Source organism: Molossus molossus, unplaced genomic scaffold (assembly GCF_014108415.1).
Source record: "Molossus molossus isolate mMolMol1 unplaced genomic scaffold, mMolMol1.p scaffold_m16_p_10, whole genome shotgun sequence".
In the NCBI taxonomy this organism is placed as follows: domain Eukaryota; kingdom Metazoa; phylum Chordata; class Mammalia; order Chiroptera; family Molossidae; genus Molossus; species Molossus molossus.
In genome coordinates this window covers 44,619,506-44,644,945 of record NW_023425345.1, presented here as the reverse complement: position 1 = coordinate 44,644,945, position 25,440 = coordinate 44,619,506, and the positions used below count along the sequence as shown (strand labels likewise).

Below are 25,440 nucleotides of genomic sequence, written 5' to 3'. Positions count from 1 at the left end.
TGCTTTTCCTGATTTATTGCTTATGGTAACAGTTAACTGTAGGTAATGAGTTTCTATTCTGTATCTTAATGGCTTTCTATATTTTTATTGGTTTTTTAAAGAGAGGAAAGGAGAGAGAGAGAGAGAAAGAGAAACATCGATGTGAAGAGAGAAACACTGATTGGTTGCTTTCTGTATGCATCCCAACTGGGGATTGAACCCACAATCTGGGCATGTGCCCTGACCAGGAATAGAACTGCCTTCCTTTCAGTATATGGGAAGACACTCAACCAGCTGGGCCACACCAGCCAGGGTTGTATCTTAATTTTTAAAATCAAATTTTCAAGAGAATTTAAAATTTGGAGATAAGAAACTTTAAATTATTCTACCTTTTGCCAGCAGCACCTCAGTGTTTTATGATAAAAAAAAAGTAAGTAGCATGTGTATTCACTAGTGCTTATGTTTTATATTTCCATTAAAGGAAGACAGAAAAACATCCTTATGTAAACTGTGTTTTCAGACATTAAGTTATAGTCAAGAAACTTACCTAAAACTTGACTTTTTCTCTGCAGTTTTATCTGCATTAATCACTTTACAATGATTACATGATCTAGCAATTCCTCTTATAGGTATACACTCAAGAGAATTGCAAACATTTGTTCACAAGAAAATTGTGCGTGAATAGTCATAACAGCATTATATATAATAGTCCAAAACTGGAAAACAGCCCAAATATCTATCACCTGATGAATGGATAAACAAAATGTATATATCTGTTCATAAAAATTGAATTTTATTTGGCCACAAAAAGGAGTGAAGTATACTGATAAATGCTACAGTGGATGAACATTAAAAATATTATGCTAAGTGAAAGAAATCAGACTCAAAAGGCCACATATTTATGATTCCATTTATGTGAAATGCTCATAACAGGCGAAATCTATGGAGACAAAGTAGATCCATGGTTGCCTAGGGCTAAGGGATTGAGGATTCCAAGTTGAAGCAGGAAATGGTATTGTTACATAATTTCAAGCAATAATTTTCATAGAAAAATTTAATTAGGGAGTAATTTTCTTTGAGAGTTTATTGTCCATTTCCATTTTCTACCATTGTAAGGTTTGACATGGGGACATGGAATAACCAGATTAGTTATTTCCTTCCTGGAACAAAGGTGTACCGTAGGATTGATTATAAATAAATTGTGGATTTGTTGAAAGAAAGAGGTGATAATGTCTGAATTTGAAAGATGGGGATATCTGTTTGAACAGGTTTGTTGTGAGGCTTAAGTGGATGTGAAAGCACTTGAATCTGAAAATAACTCTGTGTTAATTGTTACCACTACCACTGAGTCTGTCTCTAGTATGAAATGCAAGACAAAAAAACAAAACCATGCCTGGGAAGGGACAAACAAATTTCCTGATCAAGTTGCATGTTTTACTGGTCTACACAGTTTCTTTTCTTACTCTGATTTATCTCATTTATGGAACATCATGAACCAAATAAGCTGTCAATCAAAATAGATTCAGAGTCATGGAAGTAGGAAACAGATTGACAAGCCTCAGAGGGATGGGGAGTGGAAGGGGTGGGAAGAGATAAACCAAAGAATTTATATGCATATATGCACAACTAGTGGACACAGACATTAGGTTGGGGAAAGCAGGAGGGGTGGGAGTGGGGAGGAGGGGAGTCAATGCGGGGGGGAAAAAGAGGGACATCTGGAATACTTTCAATTAAATAAATAAATAAATGAATATATGTAACATTTTATGTTGTGTTTGAAAATGGTGTGCCTTTAAAGGAAAATCAGATTACAATGTCACTTTTTCTTATTGATTTTAAAATTCCGAATTTGTAGTTTATTATATAGAAGTGTGCAGAATTAGGCAGCACTTTAAAGACCAGCAGTGCCTGACCCTGTTCTCAGAGATTGATTTAATAGGTCTGGTGTGGGGCGTTGACATTTGTGAGAGGTATGATCAGAGATCTTTGGGAATCTGAAATTACATAGACCTTTCATTGTAAGAATAGTAACTTATAATTGAATCCATAGAGAGAAAACAAAGCTGTATAGTGAGGGGATGTGAGGTGACCTGGTTTAGTGCCTCACCCTGAGTTCATACTTGCTTAATTTAATACCCAGGCCTCCACTGTAGTGAATATCAAACTGGACTGTTTTGAAAAGGAATAACAATGAAAAACATACTTTTTGTAACATGAGGCATTGTTTTGTTTTTTGCTGCAGCCTGCAATGGAAGAAGAAAGAACACGTTTGAACCTCCATTTTAGCTTGTGCAATATAGCAAAACTGACATAATTTAGATAATGAAACTGAGCCATGAATATAAGTGTGATTCCTTATTTTTTCAATTTGAAACACCATACAGGTAGATTTGACTGAGGATTAATTTGAAAACATTTAAAGTTCATCTCTTGCCTTATATCAGCATTTGTGGCATTTTTATTTTGCTTATGGATAAGCAAATATTTTGGCTGAAATGGATTTTATTCTAAGGGGAAAATGTTTAGTCCATGAAGGGAAATTTTAGATGTACTTTTGTATTTTCTGTATCATCTAAGGAAGGGATCTTAATATATTAGGAGAGTTCCTGACCAGGAAACTGGTTTCCAGTCTGTAGCATATGCTACCCTAAGGTTTTAAAGTTCCATTTAAAATAATGGTATCCGAAGTGATGGCGAAATCAATTTTCAAAAATCCTCAAGTTACATAGCAAAATTGAATTTGCAAAATTGGATTTGCAGTTTTATTGCTGTAAAACAGAATAGTAAGTTATTATGTTATTGAGTAAATTCCTTGTTAGTTTTAAACTGAAATACTCACATAGGACTTTCTGTCTTACTCTGTTAGGTGTAAAGATTTCTCTGTGTGTTACTGGAATCCCTATTGGATGCTGCCCTCTGATGTTTGTGGAATGAACTGCTTTTGGGAAGCGGCTTTTAGGTAGGCAATTAATATTTAATTGGTAGATCAGTCAGTGTAGGTAAGATTAGATAGTCGATATATTTTTTATAGTACATAGGATGTAAAAATGTTTTTTTCTTATAATAATATCATACAAGTAAATGATTGATTTTCTGATTTTTCTATTTTTTTCCCCACTTTGGAGTTATCACTGATTTTTAGAATGTACTGCATATAAAATGCCTTTTTTTTTTAGATGTTATTATGATAAATAAACCATTGTCCTTAGGAAATTTATTATCTAATTTTAGGTACCTGGTGATAGAGTGATAAATAAACAGGTGGTTTAAGGTAGACATCCACTGACATTTACAGACGTGTACACATATATATGTGACATTTATTTAATTTAAAGCTAATATACTGTGAGAAACATTTTGTAGGTGGGTAGGGACAACTGGGCAAGGATTATGTTGATTATTAGCAGAGGGATTAAATATTGGGAAATGGGAGGATAAAGGTAAGGGTTTAATGAAGAAGCAAATTATATGGCATTGTTTATTGACCACTTAAGTTACTGAATAGTTTGGCTTTGTTCACGTCTCTGGATAAGGAAGGCAGTGGATTGGCTGATCTCTCAGGTCCCCTTCGTACTCTAACTTTCAATGAAAGAAACAAGTATTGATAGGAATAGGACATCAGCCTCTATCCCTGAGATAGTGGCAAGGGAGAGTGAGGCAGTAGCCTGAAATGCCCTTCCCAAAAGTAAAATTTGTTTGAGAGTCACCTACTTTTACTGTGTCTTGTGATTCATTTAAATTTTAATTTTACTCATTCAATTTCCCAGGCACAGTGCTATGTGCTAAGAACCAGACTGTGAGTCTGGTTAATATGGCCCCATCCTTTGGAGCTTACATTCTGACTGGAGCTTCACACTAGCAAACCTGAAATTGCAATAGAGAGTGATGTATTGTAGCTCTAATGATGGGAGAAACAGATGAGTCATCAGGTGGGATCATCTTAAAGGCATCAGGGAAGGCTTCCTACAGGGACCATCTGCATGATGAACAGGCTCGAGGACAGGAGGTGAAGTTATCTAGGTGGGAACAACTAATATATAATATGTATTAGTAGTATATATTTTAAAATTCTTTTATTCTCAATACATTATGCATTTTATTAACTAATGTAAGAAAATTGTTGAAATGAGATATTTTAATTTTATCTTGTTGCTATGGAAAAGATGGAGTGATTGAAATTCTAATAGGGATCAATCAAATAAGATTATTCAGACTTTTAAAAATGATCTTATCCTTTTAAAAGGTAATCTTACTCTTAAGCTTGTTCATAATTTTGGAGAATTGGGGCTCCATATTTTTCTTTTTTTTTAAGTCCTCACCCGAGGATATTTTTCCATTTATCGTCAGATAGCGTGGTAGGGAGAAAGAGAGAGAGAGAGAAAAAAAAACACATTGATGTGAAAGAGACACATCGATTGGTTGCCTCCCACATGATCCCGACCAGGGCCGGGGAACCAAACCGCAACCGAGGTATGTACCCTTGACTGGAATTGAACCCTTGACTCTTTGGTCTGCGGGTCGACGCTCTAACTGCTGAGCCAAACTGGCCAGGGCAGGGCTCCATATTTTTCATTCTTAGAAAAGTTTGCTGATGAATTGACAAAGGCCACCTTGCTGTCTTCAGCCTTGTGTCATAAATCTCACTGTGGAATCTGGGTAAGTTTGAAAACTTTTATGTACTCCAATTTATACCACCCAGATCCTTTTGTAAATTATGGCATGAATAATAATCTTCCCTCCTCCTCAACTGCAAGAGTAGCCCATGGAAGTCGACTTAGTCTGAATCCCGGAGCCTCTGCTTATTATTCCTTTTGTTTTGGCTCCTCCAGTTTATTATTTTCTTAATGCTCCCGTTTCTTAATTAGAACTTAGGATCCCTCACATTTATTCACTCTTTTCAAATGTGCAGCCAAGCCAAAATGCCATGTGATTGCCATGTCATTTTCTCCCTTCATTTCAGTATTTTCTGTAAGTAATACCTCATTTTTCCCTGACTCTAAGAGCATGTCTTATCTGCCCCACCTCCTTACTTCAAAGGAGTAAAGCTGTTTTGAAATTCCCTTTACTGTCTCCTTAGTCTCACGTTTTGCCTGACAACAGTGGACACTGAGCTGGCCTGTCCCAGCTTTCCCAGTTTGAATTCTTTATATTTTATTTTGATCAAAGTTTATCTGGGGGGATTATTTTCTCCCAATTAATTTATTATACAATGAATATAAAATAATATAAAAAAAATTACCTCAACACCATCAACAGTGCTTTCACTGTTGATGAGCAAATATATCCTTTTAGTTATTGTTTCTACATCTACTACTGAGTCATCTGTTTGACCAGTTGCTTCCCAGCAGCCTGTCAGAACACTCACACCTCTTCTGTTTCTTCTGTCCTTGAAACAAAACCAAACATACAATTTTTACAACGGCTTGCCTTAAACCCTTTTTTCTTCAAGCATTCTTGTTTACTCTTTCCCTTCACCAGCAAACTTCTTATAAGAGTATCTACTGGTTCTACTTCCGTAAACAAACCCACCAACCCTTCACACCTCAGTCCACTAGGAGCATCTCCTACCAACTGACTAAAACCACTCTCATTGAAGTCACCCTTGGCCTCTGTATTGTTCTTTTGGGCCTAATCATACTTTTCTTGTCCGCTTGACACTGGTTACCACTTCCCCTTTCTTTCTTTCAACTTTACCAGTCTCTGGAGACCAGTGTCCTCAGCTCTTTGATCTCTCTGCTCCTGGATACTTTTCTCTATTCCTTCCTCTATTCCTGCTCTTTTCCCTCCCCACTGAAGATACTCTGTTTAACTGGTATCTCTAGTTCAGATCTCTTTTCTGAGCTCCAGAACTGTATTTCCAGCTGCACATTGGTCATTTTACCTGGCTGATTCAGATGCCTGACACTCTTGTTCAAACCTGAATTCATGCTCTAGCTCCCCACACTTTATGTCATCTGTAGTTTGTCTCTTGGTTTATGACTGACTGACCACATGTCAGTCCATAGTGACTCTACTCCCTGTCTCCTTTCACAGTTGCTCCTGAAGGCCTCTTCCTTCCTGTTGCCTGAATTACTGTGACCATCACTTCTTATCCAGCTAGTGTGATCCTTCCCTGCCCACTGCCCCTGCCTTCTCTGTATCCTCTGTATTTTTGTACCTATTGCATCTATTGTGGTTCTGAATCTACTTCTAGACTGTTGACTTTACAGATGGATACCACGTGGTGTTCCTCATGTAAGCCCCATGCCTAGCAAGGTGCTTGGCAACCAGTAAATAACAAACGATTTTTCCCAGCACTGTCAGACTGGCATACATGTATGTCTAGTAACCTTCCTGAGCAGTCCCTTTTTTTTCTGTTTAAATAGTTACCATGATTTCTGATGACATCTTTTAAATTATTTCTTTTCACAATAGGCTATAAATTGTGTGAAGTAAGGATTGTGACTTTCCTGCTTATCCCCAGTGTCTAGCATATGAAAAGAGTTCATATATTCATTAAAAAGAATGACTTATATCATTAAATTGTGTTCTAAAAATTATGTGGATTTAAGCCTGCACCAGCATTGTGTGATCTACTAGTGGCACCATAACCATAGCATCATTGGGAGTTAAAATTTTACTACATATTAAAGTAAAATGATGGCTTATTACTGATTTATATTTTGTTGAGTATTTGTTAAACATATTTCCATATTTATTTAGCTTCCTAATATTTTCTGTATTGATGTTTTAGCCATTGAGTTTTTAATCCTTATTTTATGAACTCTTAGAATTATATATTCTGCTTTTGCCATGGATTACAAATATTTTCTTAATTTGTTTCATCTTTAATTTTAGTTATATTTTCATTGTGCAGTCTCTTAATTTTAGTATTATTATAAATATTGTTTTTTTTGTTTTGTTTTGTTTTTTTTTTCATTTTTTGTTAGAGTGGGAGGGAGAGAGAGAGGGAGAGAGAGAGAAACATCGACGTGAAAGGCACACATCGAGTGGCCGCTACCCGCATGACTAACCAGAGCCGGGGACAAACTGCAACCGAGGTACGTGCCCTTAGCGGAAACCGAACCCAGTTCTCTCTGGACCGCAGGCCGCCTCTCCAACCGCTGAGTCAAACCGGCCAGGGCTAAATATTGTTTTAATATACTACATTTTCTATGACTTGAGCTTTTAAAATATTTAATCTTTCTCTTTACAGTGGGAATTGATTTTTAGTGTATGGAGCCTGTGGTTACAGGTGAATTTAATGTTACCTGTGTTCTCTTGAGTGGTCACATGCTCATTTTAAGAAATATATTTTTACAGGTTATTTTAAATTATATTTTAGCAGTTAATTCTTACATTTAATGTAGAATTTTTAGATTTTCTTTTTTATGCTTGCATAATGTCCCAAAGAGTTTTTTAGGTATTGTATTTTTGTTTCCAGTTGATTTATATACAGCTTTTTAAAGTACCTTTGCCTAGTTTGATAATTCAGCACAACTTTTTTTTGTAGTGAAAAGAACATTTTTTAAGCTATATATTAAGGAAATTATCTGGTTTTGAAGATAGTTTTACGTTTTGTTAACTGAAAGTTTTTTTTTAATATATTTTTTTCTTTATTGATTTTTAGAGAGAGGAAGGGAGAGGGAGCGAGAGATAGAAACATTGATGAGAGAGAACATCGATTGGCTGCCTCCAGCATGCCCCCTGACTGGGGATTTGGCCCACAACCCTGGTATGTGTCCCGACCGGGAATTGAACTGGTGACCTTCTGATGCATTTTTAGACACTCAATCCACTGAGCCACACCAGCCGGGCACATTGTTTTTCTTTATAGCAGAACATTAGTTTAATAAAAGCCTAGGAGAACACATTGGGGGCTTTTCATGCTGTCTAAATGAAAAAAAAAAGGGAAGAAAAATTACATTTGTCTGTTGAACAACATGGGGTGAACTGTGCAGCTCCACTTTTATATAGATTTTTTTTCAGTAAATACATTGCTATACTATAAATGTATTTTCTCTTATGATTTTCTTTCTTTAGCTTAGTTTATTGTAATAATACAGTATGTAATATACATACAAAATATATGTTAGTCAACTGTTACCAGTAAGGCTTCTGGTCAACTAGTTAGGTTTTGGGGGAGTTAAAAGTTATATGCAGATTTTTTTTTTTTTTAAAATCTTTATTGTTGGATGTAAAATGTATTACAGATGTTCCACATTTTCCCCCATTGACCCCCTCCTCCCCACTTCCGCCCCCCTCCCACCTTTTCCCACACTATTGTCTGTGTCCATTGGTTATGCATATAAGTTCTTTGGTTTATTTCTTCCCACCCCCCCAACCCCTTTCCCTTTGAGGTTTGTCAGTCTAGCAATGAATTTGTGCTTCTTAATCCCTTCACCTTTTTCACCCATTCCCCCAACCCCCTTCCCAACTGGCAACCAACAAAATGTTCTCTGTATCTATGAGAATGTTTCTGTTCTTCCTGTTCATTTTGTTTGTAGATTCCATTGTTGATAGATATGTATTCATTGCCATTTTGTTTGTTCATACATTTTATCTTTTTCTTCAAAAAGACCCTTCATCATTTCATATAATAACGGTTTGGTGGTGATGAACTCCTTTAACTTTTTCTTGTCTGGGAAAGTTTTTGTATGTCCATCGATTCTAAATGACAGCTTTGCAGGATAGAGTAATTTTGGTTGTAGGTTCTTGGTTTTCATCATTCTGAATATTTCTTGCCACTCCCTTCTGGCCTGCAAAGTTTCTTTTGAGAAATCAGCTGACAGCCTAATGGGTACTCCCTTGTAGGTAACTAGCTGCCTTTCTCTTGCTGCTTTTAAGATTCTCTCTTTGTCTTGAACCTTTTGCATTGTGATGATGATGTGTCTTGGTGTGTGCCTCTTGGGGTTCATCTTGTTTGCGACTGTCTATGCTTCCTGGACTTGTATGTCTGTTTCCTTCACCAAGTTAGGCAAGTTTTCTGCCATTATTGTTTCAAACAGGTTTTCGATTTCTTGTTCTCTCTCTTCTCCTTCGGGCACCCCCAAGATGCGAATGTTGGCACGCTTGAAGTTGTCCCAGAGGCTCCTTACACTCTCCTCATTTTTTTGGATTCTTTTTTCTTTTTGCTGTTCTGATTGGGGATTTTTTGCTTCCTTATATTCCAAATCGATGGTTTGCTCTTTGGATTTACATACTCTATTATTGAAGCTGTGTAAATTATTCTTTATTTCAGTTAATGCCTCCTTTAATTCTAACTGTGTATCCATGATTTCTAACTGGTCCTTGTTTATGCTCTTGAGGCCCTCCCTAAGTTCACTGAGGTTCTCACTAAGTTCATTGAGCATCCTTATAAGCACTATTTTGAACTCAGTATCTGTTAGGTTGCTTATCTCCCTTTCGCTTAGTTCTTTTCTTGGGGTTTTGTTCTGTTCTTTCATTTGGGACCTGTTTCTTTGTATCCTCATTTTGGCTGCCTCCCTGTGTTTGTTTCTGTGTATTACTTAATGAGAGGTATGGGGCTCGCTGAGACCCGATGCTGCTCGTTTGAAAGAATTTAGGAAAAACCTGAAGCAGGATCGAAGACCTGCCAATCCTATGGTTAAGCAAGTGGCAACAGCTTGGGTGGGCTTGAAAGTTGTGTGGGGCGGGGCCCGGCCTCAGGGAGTCAGCAGGGCGGGGCTACCAGTGTGAGCCAGGTTGCTGGAGTCCCTGGTATGGCCGCTGTCTGCCGCCCCCCGGGAAGGGCTCACCAAAGGAACAAAGGCCTCTTATAGCACGTTTGTCCTGGAGAAAGCCCCCTCTCCAGCCCTCGCTCCAGTGCCAAATAGCTCAGTTCTTACCTGTATGTCTCTGGTGCCCCTCGAGCTGCCTCCCCTCCGAGCTTAGAGGGAGAGAGTCCGATAAGTCCGTGCGCGGGCCCTTTAAGGAGCTGCCTGGGGCTCCAGCCAGGTCAGCTTCCCTGAGCCTCAGTTCCCGCTGGTTTTTCCAGCCAGAAGTTATGAGGACTTCTCTTCCTGGCACTGGAACCCTGAGCGGGGCACCTGGTGTGGGACAGGGACCCCTCAGTCCTCAGGAAGGACCTTCCCAGCTGCGGGAGCCTCCTGATTTTTATCCGCCACACGTGGGTGTGGGACCAGCCCGTCGCGCTGCGCCGCTGCCACCCCTCGCACCTCGCCCCTCCTACCAGTCTGGATGTAGCTGCTTTTTTTTTTTAATTCCGTAGTTATACGACTTCCATTCAGCTTGATTTCAGGCGGTTTTGAATGATGGTTGTTCTGAAGTTTAGTTGTAACTTTGATGTGGTTGTGGGAGCACGCGATACCGCGTTTACCTACCCGCCATCTTGACCGGAAGTCGATTAATCTAAATTTTAAAAGCAAAGTATGTATCTAATATTACGTCTTAATGAAGATCACCACTGCTTCTGGAATAGTAAAAATAATTCTTGCAAGAACACCATTTTAGTCCTGGTTGGGGTGGCTTAGTTGGCTGGGGCTTTGTCCCATACACGGAAAGGTTGCGAGTTTGATTCCTGGTCAGTGCACATACCCAGTTGCGGGTTTGATCCCCCGTCAGCAGTCAGTCAGTATTTCTCTCACACATGGATATTTTTCCTTCCCTCTCTAAAATCAATAAGCATATCCTTGGATGAGGATTAAAAAATAATAAAAAAACAAAACACCATTTTATATGTAACTTCTCCATTTAACACCATTTAAATAATATTTAACTTAATGAATTATATGGGAGAGGTTGTTTTTTCCTTAAAAATATATTTTTAAAGAACATCATCTATAGAATAATTGGCCATTAGCCTAAACAAAAGACTAGTTACCACGGCACTGAGAAGTTCTAAGTTTCAGTCTCCTGTGAAAGGGATCTGGGAAGGAAATGATCCCTGTGTTGTCTAGGAGATGATAATTTGGCTTAAGAGCTTTTCTGTTCCTCTGTAGAATGAAGGTTGAGAGTCAGTTACCAGTAACTGTGTATGTGAGGTATCCCAGTGTCAGAGAAATGAACCAGTTTTCAGGCCTAAGAAACCCAGGCATACCAGAAAAGAAACGCAGCAGTTTTTGTTTTTTTTAATTCTCACCTGAGGATATTTTTCCATTGCTTTTTAGAGAGAGTGGGAGAAAGAAACATCAATGTGAGAGAGACACATTGGTTGGTTGCCTCCCACATGACCCTGACCAGGGCCAGGGATTGAACCTGCAACCCAGGTACAAGCCCTTGACCAGGAATCAAACCCACAACCTTTTGGTCCACAAGCTGATGCTCTAACTGCTGAATCAAACCATCTAGGGCAAAAGCAGCAGTTTTCATTGCTGTGTTAAAGATCTCCAGGCCCTTAGCAAAACAAGCTTGTTAGTAGAAAGGAATAGATCACAATAAAAGCAGGATTCAGACTATTTTACTACTGTGAAAAATTCCAAAATGTTCAATGTCACAACATTAAGATGTGTGCATTTGATATTCAAGTATGTTTTATATAGTCAGTTGTTTGTATTTAATATCATTTAGTATGATTTTCTGTTTTCTGATATCTTGGTCAGCTGAGCGACTATCCATGAGCAAAATCAAGCTTTTCCTCAGAATACAGTTCTGGGACCACTCTAACATGGGGACATATTGAAACCAGACACAAAATGGGTCCTAGGTCACCTGTCACTACTTGAGCCAAATTAAGCACACGTGGTTGAATCATATATGAGTGTTTATTCCAATAAGGCTGGCAGTATGGAGAGAGCAGCAGGTCATCCTGGAAATTCTGCTCTAACATCTATTAGCCTGCTGGTTATATAGCAATAAGGAAGAAGGGCTGCACGCAAGGGGGAAGGAGGGCATGATAAGGGCTGCAGGGTACGTGGTCCGAGTGTTTCCTTTCAGGATCGTGAAGTCTGATAAAAAGGTAGTTAATTTTCTGTGATATTAAAGATAGTTCTGTCCATTCCTGGGACCAGAGAATGGTCAACATTCCCAAGGCAAACTCCTGGAGGGGGCCAGGGTCCAGGCACAGCAACCAAGTCAAAGTGTGTCCTGTCTTTGGTCTGTTCTCAAAATGTATTATTTTTTTTTTCTTTTCTTAGTAATGGACCCATCTGGGCTCCAAGGTGTCTCTTATCTTTTTACAGCTCTGTTTTTCTTTTTGCAACACATCTTCCAGTTTCCCAGGGTCGGTAAGAAAACCTCTTATCTGTAGTTAGTAAGGTGAATAATCATTAAACAGGTTCTGTTCTTACTTCATGCCCTTCCCCTATCAGTATGAATTCTTCAGGATTCTAAAGTCCTATGCTAAGGAATATAACTACAGTAATTTTAGCTTGTAAATGTAAGAGAAATGGTTAATTACCAATCCTCGCTGTAGCAAATCTCAGTTATGTATACATATAACTAGTAATGTTAAATGCTCTAATGTCTAATTCTTTTTTTAAAAAAATATTTTTTCTTTATTGGTTCTAGAGAGAGAGAGGAAGGCGGTGTGGGGGGGGGGACCTCGATAAGAGAGAACATCGAGCCCAAATGGTGTGGCTCAGTGGTTGAACGTTGACCCATTTACCAAGAGTTCACTGGTTCTATTTCTGGTCAGCGCACATGCCCAGGTTGTGGGCCAAATCCCCAGTGGGGGGCATGCAGGGGGCAGCCAATTAGTGTTCTTTCTCATTGATGTTTCTATCTCTGTCTCCCTCTTCCTTCCTCTTTCTCTAAAATCAATAAAGAAAAAACAAATTAAAGCAAAAACATAAAGAGAGAACATCGATTGGCTGCCTCCTGCATTCCCCCAACTGGGGACTGGGCCCACAACCCGGGCATGTGCCCTGACCAGGAATCAAACTGGTGACCTCCTTGGTGCATGGGTCGATGCTCAACCAGTGAGCCACACCGGTGGGGCTGTAATTTCTAACTCTTATACATTTTACAGGCAATATCTCTGTAAGCAAAAATTGAGTTAAAGTCAAATTTGTACATTTTTAGTTTGGAATGTTTGTACTTTAATACTTGAATGTGTTACTTGTTTTGTTTTCTGTTGTCTTCCATTCTTTTTTTCTTTTTTTTAAATACGTTTTTACTGATTTTTTTTTTTTTTTTAGAGAGAGAAACATCAAGCAGGTGCCTCCTGCACGCTCCCTACTGGGGATCGAGCCTGCAATGCAGGCATGAGTCCTGACTGGAATCGAACCGGGACCTCTTAGTCCATGGGGCAATGCTCAATCCACTGAGCCCCACCGTCTGGGCTGTCTTTCATTCTTCTATTACTTTAGCTTTCAGTTTCAAAAGATTGTTTTACATCATAATTACAGATGGGATCTTTATATTATAAATATTTAATAATGGTATAGTTACATGTAATTAGTTCCATTCTTTAGGTACTGGTAGATTATTTCCAGTTCAGTGCTAAGGTGCAGGAGGTTTGAAGTAGGCCTGGCACGGTTTACTGCTGCTCCATGTTCTAAGCAGGGTCTACATAAGCCTATGCCAATAACTTGGGTTTAGGGAATCTTTTCTTCCAAGATATAATACTACTGTTTGACTTGCATACTTTAGACCACCTCAGAAATTTTTACTACTCACTGATTACTTGGTAAATGGGATTGAATGTATGTCAGTGAGAAAAGTTACGTGAAGGAAGGTTTTCTTATAATCAGCATGGTGAAGATTGGATATAATACTAATTTTTTTTTTTAAATTTTCTTTGATTCTAGAGAGAGAAGAAGGGAGAGGGAGAGAGAGATAGAAACAGCGATTGGCCGCCTCCTGCATGCCCCCCACTGGGGATTGGGCCCACAATCTGGGCAAGTGCCCTGCCTGGAAATCGAACTGGTGACCTCTGGTACATGGGTTGACGCTCAGCCAGTGAGCCACACTGGCCGGGCTAATATTGAAATATTTATGGGTGAATTTATGTCTGTGTTTGCCTTAAAATGATTCATTGGTTAGTGAAAGGAGATGTGGGCAGAGGTTTTAGATGAAATAATAATTTTGAATGAATAATTGTTACAGCTGGGAGATGGGTACATTGGGGATCTTTTGTTGTATTCTCTCTACTGTTATGTGTGTTTGAGATTAAAAAATATATAATAATAATAAAGCTTTAAAAATTGAATGGAAGATCTTCAAATTGGTGATGCTCCTTTTCTCGGTTGGGGTTTCCTTGAGAGAATTAAGCAGTAATGCCCTAAGGCATCCAATTTAAGTAATGAATTAACTTCTCTCATGTCCATCTATTTTTTTTTATCCTCACCCGAGGACATTTTTTGATATTTTGTTCAGATAGAGTGAGAGGGAGAGAGAGAGAGAGAAACATCGACGTGAGAGCGACACATCGAGTGGTTGCCACCCACACGACCCAACCAGGGCTGGGGACAAACTGCAACCAAGGTATGTGCCCTTAGCGGGAACCGAACCCGGGTCTCTCCGGACCACAGGCCAACGCTCTAACCGCTGAGCCAAACCGGCCAGGGCTCTCATGTCCATCTAGAATGGTGTTATATACCACTCTTGGGAGATTTGACAAAGTAGTTTTTTATTTTACTTTATGTTTTATGGTTCCTAGTGAGTAACGTTAGCCAAGAAAGGCCGATTGAGGGTATAGAAATATATGATTGATTCAGCATTGTATTGTTTTGTAATTTGATGTTTCTTTGCTTTTTAGTTTTATTTAATTATTTATTTTTTGTTAATCCTCACTCGAAGATATTTTTTACATTAATTTTTAGAGAGAGTGAAAGCGAGAGGGGTGGGTCAGGGAGAGACAGAAATATTGATGTGAAAGAGACACATTGATTGGTTGCCTCCCACATGACCCCAATTGGGGCTGGGGATCGAATCTGCAACCCAGGTATGTGCACCTGACCGGGAATCGAACCCTAGACCCTTTGGCCTGCGGGTGCCGACACTCTGGCCGCAGAGCCAAACCAGCCGAGCTTCTTTGTTTTAAATAGAATTTTCCAACTTCAGTTTTTGAACATGGTCAAAATGCCATGTTGTTAACATGTTAACCCTATACTAAAACTGAAAATGTGGTTTTCTTTTCTCTTAGGTATAGTCTGAAAATACAGCCCGTTGAGAGAATGCACCTAGCTGTAGTTGCCTGTGGTGAAAGACTGGAAGAAACTATAACCATGTTGAAGTCAGCGATCATTTTCAGCATCACACCGCTTCAGTTCCATATTTTTGCTGAAGATCAACTACATGATAGTTTTAAAAGCATAGTAAGTATCTGAGACTTAAGTCTGTAGAGTTGACTATTTAATGGTATACTATGATAGAACGTTGTTTTACTCCTTCAATGAACAAAAATATGTATTCTGTAACTCTGGCTTGCCAGAGAGGGAAATGTTCCCTGCTCCCACTTCCATCTAAGATTCCAGATCTAGGGTGTAAGAGGAAGGTTTGTTTTTGAAAAGGAGTGGGCTACTTAAAGTCCTTTGCCAATCAAGGAAGTTTAATTTACTGAGTATAGTTCCAGGGTGTTTGCCTGAGAAGTCCTGTGATTTAATTTCATTCTTATCCTTGGCTTGGGGAGTGCCTCAGTCATTGTTGCACAAAGGTTTAATTCTGTTTTGAGGAGAGGAAACTCTTGATTGACAGTAGGGAGGGAAGTGGCTTCTTGCTCTGATAAAAATTTTCTTTATTTTGGTTTTGTATTAGTTATAATCAATTTGGCTATAATACCAAAAAAAACCCAAAAAACCCCAAAGTAACAGTGGCTTAAACAAGATGGAGCCCTGGCTGGTGTGACTGAGTGATTAGAGTGTTGTCCTGCGCGCTGAGGGTTGTGGGGTTGATTCTCTGGCAAGGGAGTGTACCTGAGTAGCAGGTTTGATCTCAGGCCCCAGTTGGGGTACCGGCAGGAGGCAGCCACTTGTGTCCCATTCACATTTTGTTTCTCGCCCCACACCCCCTCTTCCTTTTTCTCTAAAATCAATACAAACATAAAAAATAGTAGAATAGCCCTGGCCACTTTGGCTCAGCAGTTAGAGCGTCAGCCTGCAGACCAAAGAGTCATGGGTTTGATTCCAGTTAAGGGGCCTGTACTTTGGTTGCAGTTCGGTCCTTGGCCCTGGTTTGGGTCATGTGGGAGGCACCCAGCTGGTATGTCTCTCTTACATTGATGTTTCTCTCTCTCTTCCCCCCTCCCCCTTCCACTCTGTCTGAAGCTAAATGGAAAAATATCCTTGGGTGAGGATTAAAAAACAAAAAAGTAAAATAAACTTATTGCTTCATTTTATTTATTTTTTAAAATATGTTTTTATTGATTTTTTAGAGAGAAAGGAAGGGAGAGAGAGGTAGAAACAGCTGTGTGAGAAAGAAACATCCATCAGCTGCCTCCTGCATACCCTCTACTGGGGATCAAACCCACTACCCAGGCAGGTGCCCTGGGACCTCTCAGTCCATGGGATGATGTTCAGTCCACTGAGCCACACTGGCCGGGCTATTGCTTCATTTTAGATGTAGCTTTTTCATTGTGTTCAGATCTGAGTTATTGCTTGTGTAACACATACTATATTTAAAATTTAGGTTTTTTTAAATTATTGTAGTCAGATCTTGAGAATATTTGGTTTTGCTTTTGATGAAAACTATCAAATATTTTGTGGAACATGTTTTTACTGCAGAAAAGAAGACTAAATGTTAGAATGTTAAATAAAAAAGACCAAGTTTTCATTTTGAAGTTGGTATTGAAAGGATCCATATAGGTTGCTCAGGGAAAATAAAATGCTAGCATTTTAAACTAATTAAGAGAGACATCAAAGTAGAGTGTTGGAAGTAAAGATATTTCTGTAAAACTATGTTGGAAGGCATTATTTTAAGAAGTTACTTGAGCCCGGCCAGTGTGGCTCAGTGGATTGAGCATCGTGCCATGAATTGAGAGGTCCCAGTTTGATTCCTGGTTAGGGCCAATGCCTGGACTTTGGGCTCAATCCCTGGTGATGGGGCATGCGGGAGGCAGCTGATTGATGTTTCTCTCTTATGTTGATGTTTTTATCTTTCTCCTTCCTGTCTCTCTAAAAAAAAAAAAAAACCAAGAAAACAATAAAAACATATTTTAAAAAAATTACTTGAGCCCTGGCCAGGTGGCTCAGTTGGTTGAGCTTTGTTCTGTACAGCAAAAAGTTTGCAAGTTCGATTCCTGGTCAGGGCACATACCTAGGTTGTGGGTTCAATTTCTGGTCAGGACGTGTACATGAAGCAACCGATTAATGTTTCTCTCTCACATAGATTTTTTTTCTCTCTTTCCCTTCCTCTCTCTCTCTCAAATCAATTAAATAAACAAGTCCTCTGGTGAGCATTTAAAAAAAATATTACTAGAACACAATCATCATTCAAAAAGAGAACATCTTCAGCCTGTTACATAAACTACTTAGTTTCCCCTCCCCTCCTCATAAATTTTGAATGATCTGTAGGAAATTTGAATCAACAATTTTGTTGAAGCAACAATGATAGGTAATACTTAAACTAAATTTGTAACAGTTCAGTGTCTTGAAATGCATTCAGGATGATAAAGAGTAAGTGTGTTCATTATAGATTTTTTAATCTGTTTTGCTTTTTGTAATGATTTTTTAGAAGTTGGCATTGTATATGTATTTATCAGAATATTTTATTATCAGAAATATCTATGCATATTAAAAGCACATAAGTAGACAAATATTTTCTAATTAGTTTCATATAGGTCTGTCTTTGAATGTAAACATTTTTTTTTTCTTTTTTATTGATTTTTAGAGAGAGAGGAAAGTAAAGGGAGAGAGAGATAGGAACATCGATGAGAGAGAACATTGATTGGCCGCCTCCTGCATGCTCCCTACTGGGGTCTGGGCCCACAACCTGGGCATGTGCCCTGACCAGGAATCGAACTGGTGACCTCTTGGTGCATGGGTGGGTGATCAACTATTGAGTCACACTGGCCGGGCTGAATGTAAGCATTTTCTATTATACATACTGTGGTAATAAAATTAGTGCTTAGTTTTTCTGAGTTTAATTGTGTAGGGATTGATAAGATTTATTTATCAGGTAAAGTTGAGGGAGATGAGCAACTTGTAAGGCTCTTTCAACTTTGATTTTGTGATTGATTTATTATAACTTTTATTTATTGTGCCCCTTATCTTTGTGGTGGAGTCTTTGTAGCATATCACTATGATTTTAAGATTTTGAATGAAAACAAAAATGGTGAGAAAGAAGACTCTGACTTTGTCTCAACTGTGTACAACATAAAATGTGTAATACCTTAATTTTTAGCTTTTTAAAAAATAATCAGTTGGTGTGTGAAAATTGAAAGTGAAACAAAATTAAACTGAGTTCTTATTTTTTTAATATTTTTTAGCTCAACAGCTGGTCATTTCTACAAACATTTAATTATTCATTATACCCAATAACTTTTCCAAGTGAGAATGCAGCAGAGTGGAAAAAGCTCTTTAAACCATGTGCTTCCCAGAGATTGTTCTTGCCAGTAAGTTTTTTCCCCAGTGTTGTTTTTTATTTGCTTTTACACACATGAGTTAATGAAGACTTGCATTTAAATAATTTAAAAAAACACACACACACACATATGACTTTCCCTTTGAACAAAAACATAAGAAAAAAAAGTCCCATAGAGCAAATAAAAGCTATATAATAAATACCTCTGTTAAAATGAAAAGTGTAAGTAATTTCTATGAAAATACTATTTCTTACATTTAATTTATTTGGTTCTATAAACTGTTATATCTCTAAGAAGAAATCGAGGTCATCAGATTTTCACGGAGCTCAGGCTGCTCCAGCAGAAGTACAGTGGTAGGATCTGTTTCAGGTTGCAGACTTTATTTATAATTTGGGAAATGAAGTAGATTGAATCATTAAGGAACCACTTTTGTCTTATACCAAGTCACTTTACCTTCTCTAACTCATATTTTAACACACACAGAAATTAAGGTATGTGAACTCAAAGGGACATGGAAACCATTTATTCAGTGGGGCTGTTCTTTGGTGATAAAGCCTGAGTATTATTATTATTTTTTAATCTAAAAATATTCAGAAGCAAGGTTACCTCTTTCATTTTGAATTGGTTTCACCCACAGTTCTAAAATCACAGTAGTTAAATTAGGACCACTATAATGTTTAAAATAGTTATGGCAGTAGAAATACTGAATTTAAGAGGCTCACAAGTTTCTGGAGAGTATATGAGTTATGGGGAAGAAACTTCAGTTAATTGTTACGAAGTGGATTAAGGCAATTCTTAGCATATTAAGAATATAGTTTATGGAATTTAGGATGTCAATAAGCTTTTAAGTTAAGTTATAATTTTGATAGCTAAGTCTGCCTAGCCAGTGTCTTTGTTGCTATGCATAAAAAATTTGAATCCTAGGATCTCTCTCATTTTCACTTCCACTGTAAGAAGCACACAAATAAGGAATTAACATAGGAAAAAAAGCCTAAGAAGTTTTAGATACTTCATGTAGGTTTTATAAATTAAAAACTTTTTAATGTTGAATTATTGCAGTGCCACATTCATAAAATTAATAATTTGAGTGCCTGTTTTTTTTGCCTAACATCTGTAATAAAGTGCTAGGTAGATAGGAATGAATGGAACAGACAGGTTTCTTGTTTTCATACAGATTATTGTCTGATGTAGAAGACAGATATTAAACAAGCAAAATATGATATTAAATAAACACAAATATGTTACTAAAAAATCGTAAGTGATGAAGGCAGCACTGCCATTTATATTCCGTTCTGCATTAAGTTTCATTATTTTTTTTATTTAAAAAATTTTTAATTACATTTAACATACACTGTTATATTAGTTTCAGGTGTACAACCCCATGATTAGATATTTATATAACTTATGAAGTGGTCGCCCAATAAATCTAGTACCCATCTGACACCATAAGTAGTTACTACAATAGTATTAACTATTCACTATGCTGAACTTTATATCCCTTGACTATTCCCTAACTGCCAATTTGTACTTCTGAATCACTTCACCTTTTTTTAGCCATCCCCTAATCCCTCTATCATCTGGCAGGCAACAAAATTTTATCTGTATCTATGAGTCTGTTTCTGTTCTGCTTATTTTATTTTTTAGATTTCACATGTAAGTGAAATCATCTGCATTTGTGTTTATCTAATATATTTCACTTAGCATAATACCCTCTAGATCAGTGCTTCTCAACCTTCCTAATGCCGTGACTGTTTAATACAGTTCCTCATGTTGTGGTGGTGCCCAACCATAAAATTATTTTTGTGGCTACTTCATAACTGTAATTTTGCTACTGTTATATCTTAGGCGACCCCTGTGAAAGGGTCGTTCGACCCACAAAGGGGTCACAACTCACAGGTTGAGAACTGCTGCTCTAGATTTCATCCAATGTAGCACTACTTTATCCATTCATCTATTGATGGATACTTGCAAATTTAATTTTGGATGTTGTGATATAAAATTAGCCACACCATTTGATGTAATCTGTTAAATTCCTGAATGGAATTTGAAATACTAAAAATACTTGAAACCTGTCAAATTGTCCTCATACTCTGTTACTTCTGCATCTTTTAAATTAGAATTTAGTAAGTTGATGTTTTATTTTTCTAAGTGATAAACTTTTTTTATTGAGTTTCTCATCTATTAAAATGGATGAGTCCTGGCCAGTGTGGCTCAATTGATGAGCACTGTCCCGTGCACTGAAAGATCGTGAGGTTCGATTCCCCGTCAGAGCACTTACCCAGGTTGCAGGTGTAATCCCCGATTGGGGTGTGTACGAGGGACAACCAATCGATGTTTCTCTCTCACATTGATATTTCTCTCTCTCCAACCCTCTTCCTCTCTCTCCAACCCTCTTCCTCTCTCTCTCTAAAATCATTACAAACATTTAAATAAATAATAAAAAAAATAGATGTATGAAAAGAACTAATGTAAGCTCTGCCAACTTCTCCCAAAAAGAACCATGGAAAAACACTGATGTGGTTATTATTTAACCTTAAACCTTATGTGTGATCTCCAGCTGGCAGTGGCTCCAACGGTGAACTTGGAGCTTTGTGCAGTGTCTTCCTAGTGTGCAACAATCCAGTAATCTGTAAATGCACATTGTATCATGGTACAGAAGCAGAATGTTTATATAAAAACTATTGTCCTCACCCTGGCCAGTTTGGCTCAGCGGTTGGAGTATTGGCCAGCATACTGGAGAGTCCCGGGTTCGGTTCCCGCTAAGGGCATGTACCTTGGTTGCAGTTTGTCCCTGGCCCCGGTTGGGGTCGTGTGGGTGGCAGTCACTCGATGTGTCTCTCTCACATCAATGTTTCTCTTTCTCTCTTCCTCCCTCTCTCCCTCTTGCTCTATCTGAAGATAAATGCAAAAAAAAAAAAAAAAAAAATGTCCTCAGGTAAGGATAAAAATAAATAAAAAACAAAAAAACTTTTGTCCTCATTCTCCTCCCAAAAGAGAGTTAGATATACAGACACATATAACTATAATCTTAATTGGGGGTTTTATTCAGGTGCTGCAGTCAATCATCAGATTTTTTTCAAACTGGTGGAGGGAAGTGGGTGATTTCAGCCCCCTAGCTGCTCATTAAGGTAATTGGTCAACCTTAGCTGTAGGAGGAGGTAGCATCTTGGAAAAGGAGTAGAATGAATATCAAGCTCTTATTCTCATTATATTCTTAACTAAAAAGGTTTAGCTTAACCTAATTATTGAGTATTACTAATACACTGGGATAGGCAATACATTTAAATTTGCAGGAGTCAGATTCTAAAGTTCATGAGTAAGGCAGAAATAAAAAAAAAAATTACCCTTGAAAATCCCTGTAGAAGACATGTTGGAGATTTTAATATTGCTCAGACAGTAACAGCATAGCTAATCTTTCTTCCAAGACAAGTCTTGTCTTTATTAGTGAAACAAGTTCAGATCTTTTGTATTATTTTATTTCTGTACTTATCTCAAGAAATTAAGATTTGAGATAGAAATTCACCTAAGTTAATGTTTTTTAATTAAGATTTTATCCCTAATTTTGGAGCATATTGCTTTTATTTTATTTATTCTTATTGTTAGTTTTTGTTCTGATTTGTTTTTGTAGCTGTTTGTCTTTAAAAGTTAATCTAAAGATTAGCATAGTATCTACATATATACTGTTGTAAAAAAATGTCAGATTGAGGAAGAATTACTCTATTTTAAAAAGTTAATGTAAATTAGCTTATCTCTTAGGTATTTTTTTTATAATGAAAGCCTCTTTTATATTTTATAGTAAGTAAATAGAATTAAAGTTCATGATTCAAATGTCTCTCCTTATAGTTAATCCTGAAAGAAGTTGACTCACTATTGTATGTCGACACTGATATCCTTTTTTTGCGGCCTGTTGATGACATTTGGTCTTTGCTAAAGAAATTTAATTCCACACAAATTGCTGCAATGGCACCAGAACATGAAGAGCCTCGAATAGGATGGTATAATCGCTTTGCTAGACATCCCTACTATGGAAAAACTGGAGTAAACTCTGGAGTTATGCTGATGAACATGACTAGAATGAGAAGGAAATATTTCAAGGTAAGTTGCTGATTCAAGTAGTAGGTTAACGTCTCTTTATTTTCCCTCCAAATTATTTAGTTTCTGATTTAATTTTGCTTTATTAAAAACTAAATTGAACTACTCAGTGTTTTCCCATTTATCTAAAATATTTGTAGAAATGAGTGTTCTTAGTATTCTGTTTATTAGAGCATTGCAGTAGCTCAAACAAGATGCAATACAGTGAAGTGAACTGACGCACTGTAGCAAACATCTTCCTAGATTTTTATTCCAGGCAGGAGCTGTTATTTTATAGTTGTGCCTCTGCAGAATACTTGAATATAAAGTATGAGCCATCTTGGGGGAACACAGGATTGCAGTTAATAGATTAAGACTGTGGAGCCTGCTGGCTTGGTTCAAACTCTAGGACCTTTGGTAAGTTTTGAACATCTGTGGGGTTTAGTTTTCTCATCTGTGAAATGAGGATGACAAGGTAGACAGTACCTATGTCACAGGCTTTTGTGAGGATGAAATTAGTTAGAAAGTGACTAACACATAGTAAATGTACAGAGCATGCCACACAGTAAGCACTTAAATGTCAGCTAAAAACAGTAACTTCTGAAACACCCATATAGACTAACTGTTTATCCCTTTACATCTAGTTAGGATTGAAGTAAACATTAGAGATAGTAAGTCTTTTTTTTTTTTTATCCTCACCAGAGGACATTTTTCCATTTTTTGTTCAGATAGAGTGGGGGAGAGAGAAACATTGACGTGAAAGGGACACGTCGAGTGGTTGCCACCTGCATGACCCATTCAGGGCTGGGGACGAACTGCAACCGAGGTACATGCCCTTAGTGGGAACTGAACCCGGGCCTCTCTGGACCACAGGCCGATGCTCTAACCACTGAGCCAAACTGGCCAGGGTAAGAGATAGTAAGTCTTATATGATATTACTATATATGTATGTTTGTATATATATATTTGTGAGATAATTCTTCTAGCTTCTGGTGAAACAGAATTTACATCATTTCTTACTCCTTTCTACATGTCTGATTTAAATCTTGCCTCATTTAGAGTTGCTCCTCTTATTTTTGGTATAGAAAGCAGAAATGCTTGTAGCCATCATTACCTATATCCTGACATTTCAATCTTAGTACAGACAATTTATCTTCTATATATCTAGTAAATCTAAGGTTTTTAAAAAAGAAAACTTTACCATTTTCTGAACCTTTCTGCAATCTTGATTTCATTTTACCTTTGTCTCCTACAATTGAATGTATTAATGAGGCTGGTGTGACCTGTGTTCTTGCTTAACAGTAAATATCTTTTTCTTGTTACCCAATTTGTTAATCTATCTTGAATCTTAAAATTTTACGTACTATTAATTTTACTAGGTAAAGTGTAAAACTGAGTTTTCTTCCTTTTCTATGCACAGTAATATTATACCAGAAGATGGTGCTGTAAGATTATCTGCTAAGGAATAACGTGCCTTCTCAGTAACCCTTCATTTGAAATTCACAGAATCATGAGAAATTTAGTGTTGCAAAGAACCTTAGAGATAATGTAGTGTAACACCATTGTTTGATTTTTTAAAAATTTCAAAATACAGTTATATAGTTCAAATCTGTGATTATTTTACTTACATTTTACTTACTTAAATGTCATTCTTAAATATTTTAACAGTGCTCCCCCCCTCCCTTTTTGGTCTGTGGCATATTCCAAATTAGCTAGAGATGTAGACATGGATGTTGAAATAGTTTTTAAACTTTCAAACTTTAGCTTTCTTCTGTGCATTAATGACCGTTTAATGAAGAAAAATATGAGAGGCATGATTGTACTTTAATTCAGTAGGTACAGCCCTGGCCAGTTTGGCTCAGTGGTTAGAGTGTCGGCCCGTGGACCAAAGAGTCTTAGGTTTGATTCTGGTCTAGGGCGTGTACCTCTGTTGTGGTTCGGGAAGCAATTTCTCCCCCCTCCCACTCTATCTGATGACAAAGAGAAAAATATCCTTGGGTGAGGATTAAAAAAAAAAAAGTAATTCAGTAGGTGTAATTTGCTACTATCTTTATGTTCCAGACAACCTTATTCTTTTTTTTTTTACCCTCACCCAAGGACATTTTCCCATTTTTTGTTCAGATAGAGTGGGAGGGAGAGAGAAAGAAACATCGATGTGAAAGGGACACATCGAGTCAGACAACCCTATTCTTGCTCAGTGGGAACAATTGCTTTTTTCCCCCCAATATTATTACATTTACAATTGCTGAGATACTTCTACAAAATTTATTGAGTTTTAAGTCCTTTTTCATAATCTTTTTTTGTTTTCCTGATTGCTTTCCAGGCTATATACCTGTAGCAAATGTTGCCTTGTTTTTTCCCTAATTCTGCAATTTCTGGGACAGATATTAAATTTTAGAGCTCTAGTAATATAACTGAATTACTTGTAATGACAAACTGTTTCATACAGATCTCTGAATGCTGTCAGAGAATAGCTTATCACGTGCAAAGCTATAAGACTACCCACTTAGGATAATGATTTCTCTATCTAAAATCAATAAAAGGGGGAAAAAAAGAATAAATTCTGTGTTTCATGTACTCACAACTGTAAACCTACTTTTGCCAACCTCTGTGTTTTTAATTTAAAAAAATGTTTTATTGATTTTTAGAGAGGGAAAGGGAGAGGGAATAGAAGCATCGATGAGAGAGAAACATCAATCGGCTGCCTCCTGCATGCCCCCTACTGGGGATCGAACCTGCAACCTGGCCATGTGCCCTGACTGAGAATTGAACCTGTGACCTCTTGGTGCATGGGTCAGTGCTCACCCACTGAGCCACACCGGCCAGGTAACTACTGAGTTCTTTTCAATGACAAAACTAAATTATGCTTATAAAACTTTAAACAATTCATTGTATGTAGAGTCAAAAAACAAGTCCCCCCTTTACACACACTGTCCCCAGTTTAATTTCTTTGCCCAAATGACATAAACTTTGCTATGGACCATTTTCTT

General features: G+C 37.6%; 1 protein-coding gene across 2 annotated transcripts in view; it reads left to right on the top strand.

The window, feature by feature from the left end:
• The window catches only part of GXYLT1 (glucoside xylosyltransferase 1), a 50,069-nt gene that overhangs the window by 6,903 nt on the left and 17,726 nt on the right, over positions 1-25,440 (top strand). The window contains exons 2-5 of one of the 2 annotated variants that reach the window (XM_036250666.1): positions 2,846-2,938; positions 15,005-15,176; positions 18,284-18,409; positions 22,223-22,474. In XM_036250666.1, coding sequence (XP_036106559.1) covers positions 2,846-2,938; positions 15,005-15,176; positions 18,284-18,409; positions 22,223-22,474 — 643 coding nt within the window. The remainder of the gene's footprint in view (positions 1-2,845; positions 2,939-15,004; positions 15,177-18,283; positions 18,410-22,222; positions 22,475-25,440) is intronic. The other variant, XM_036250667.1, reaches the window with a different exon arrangement.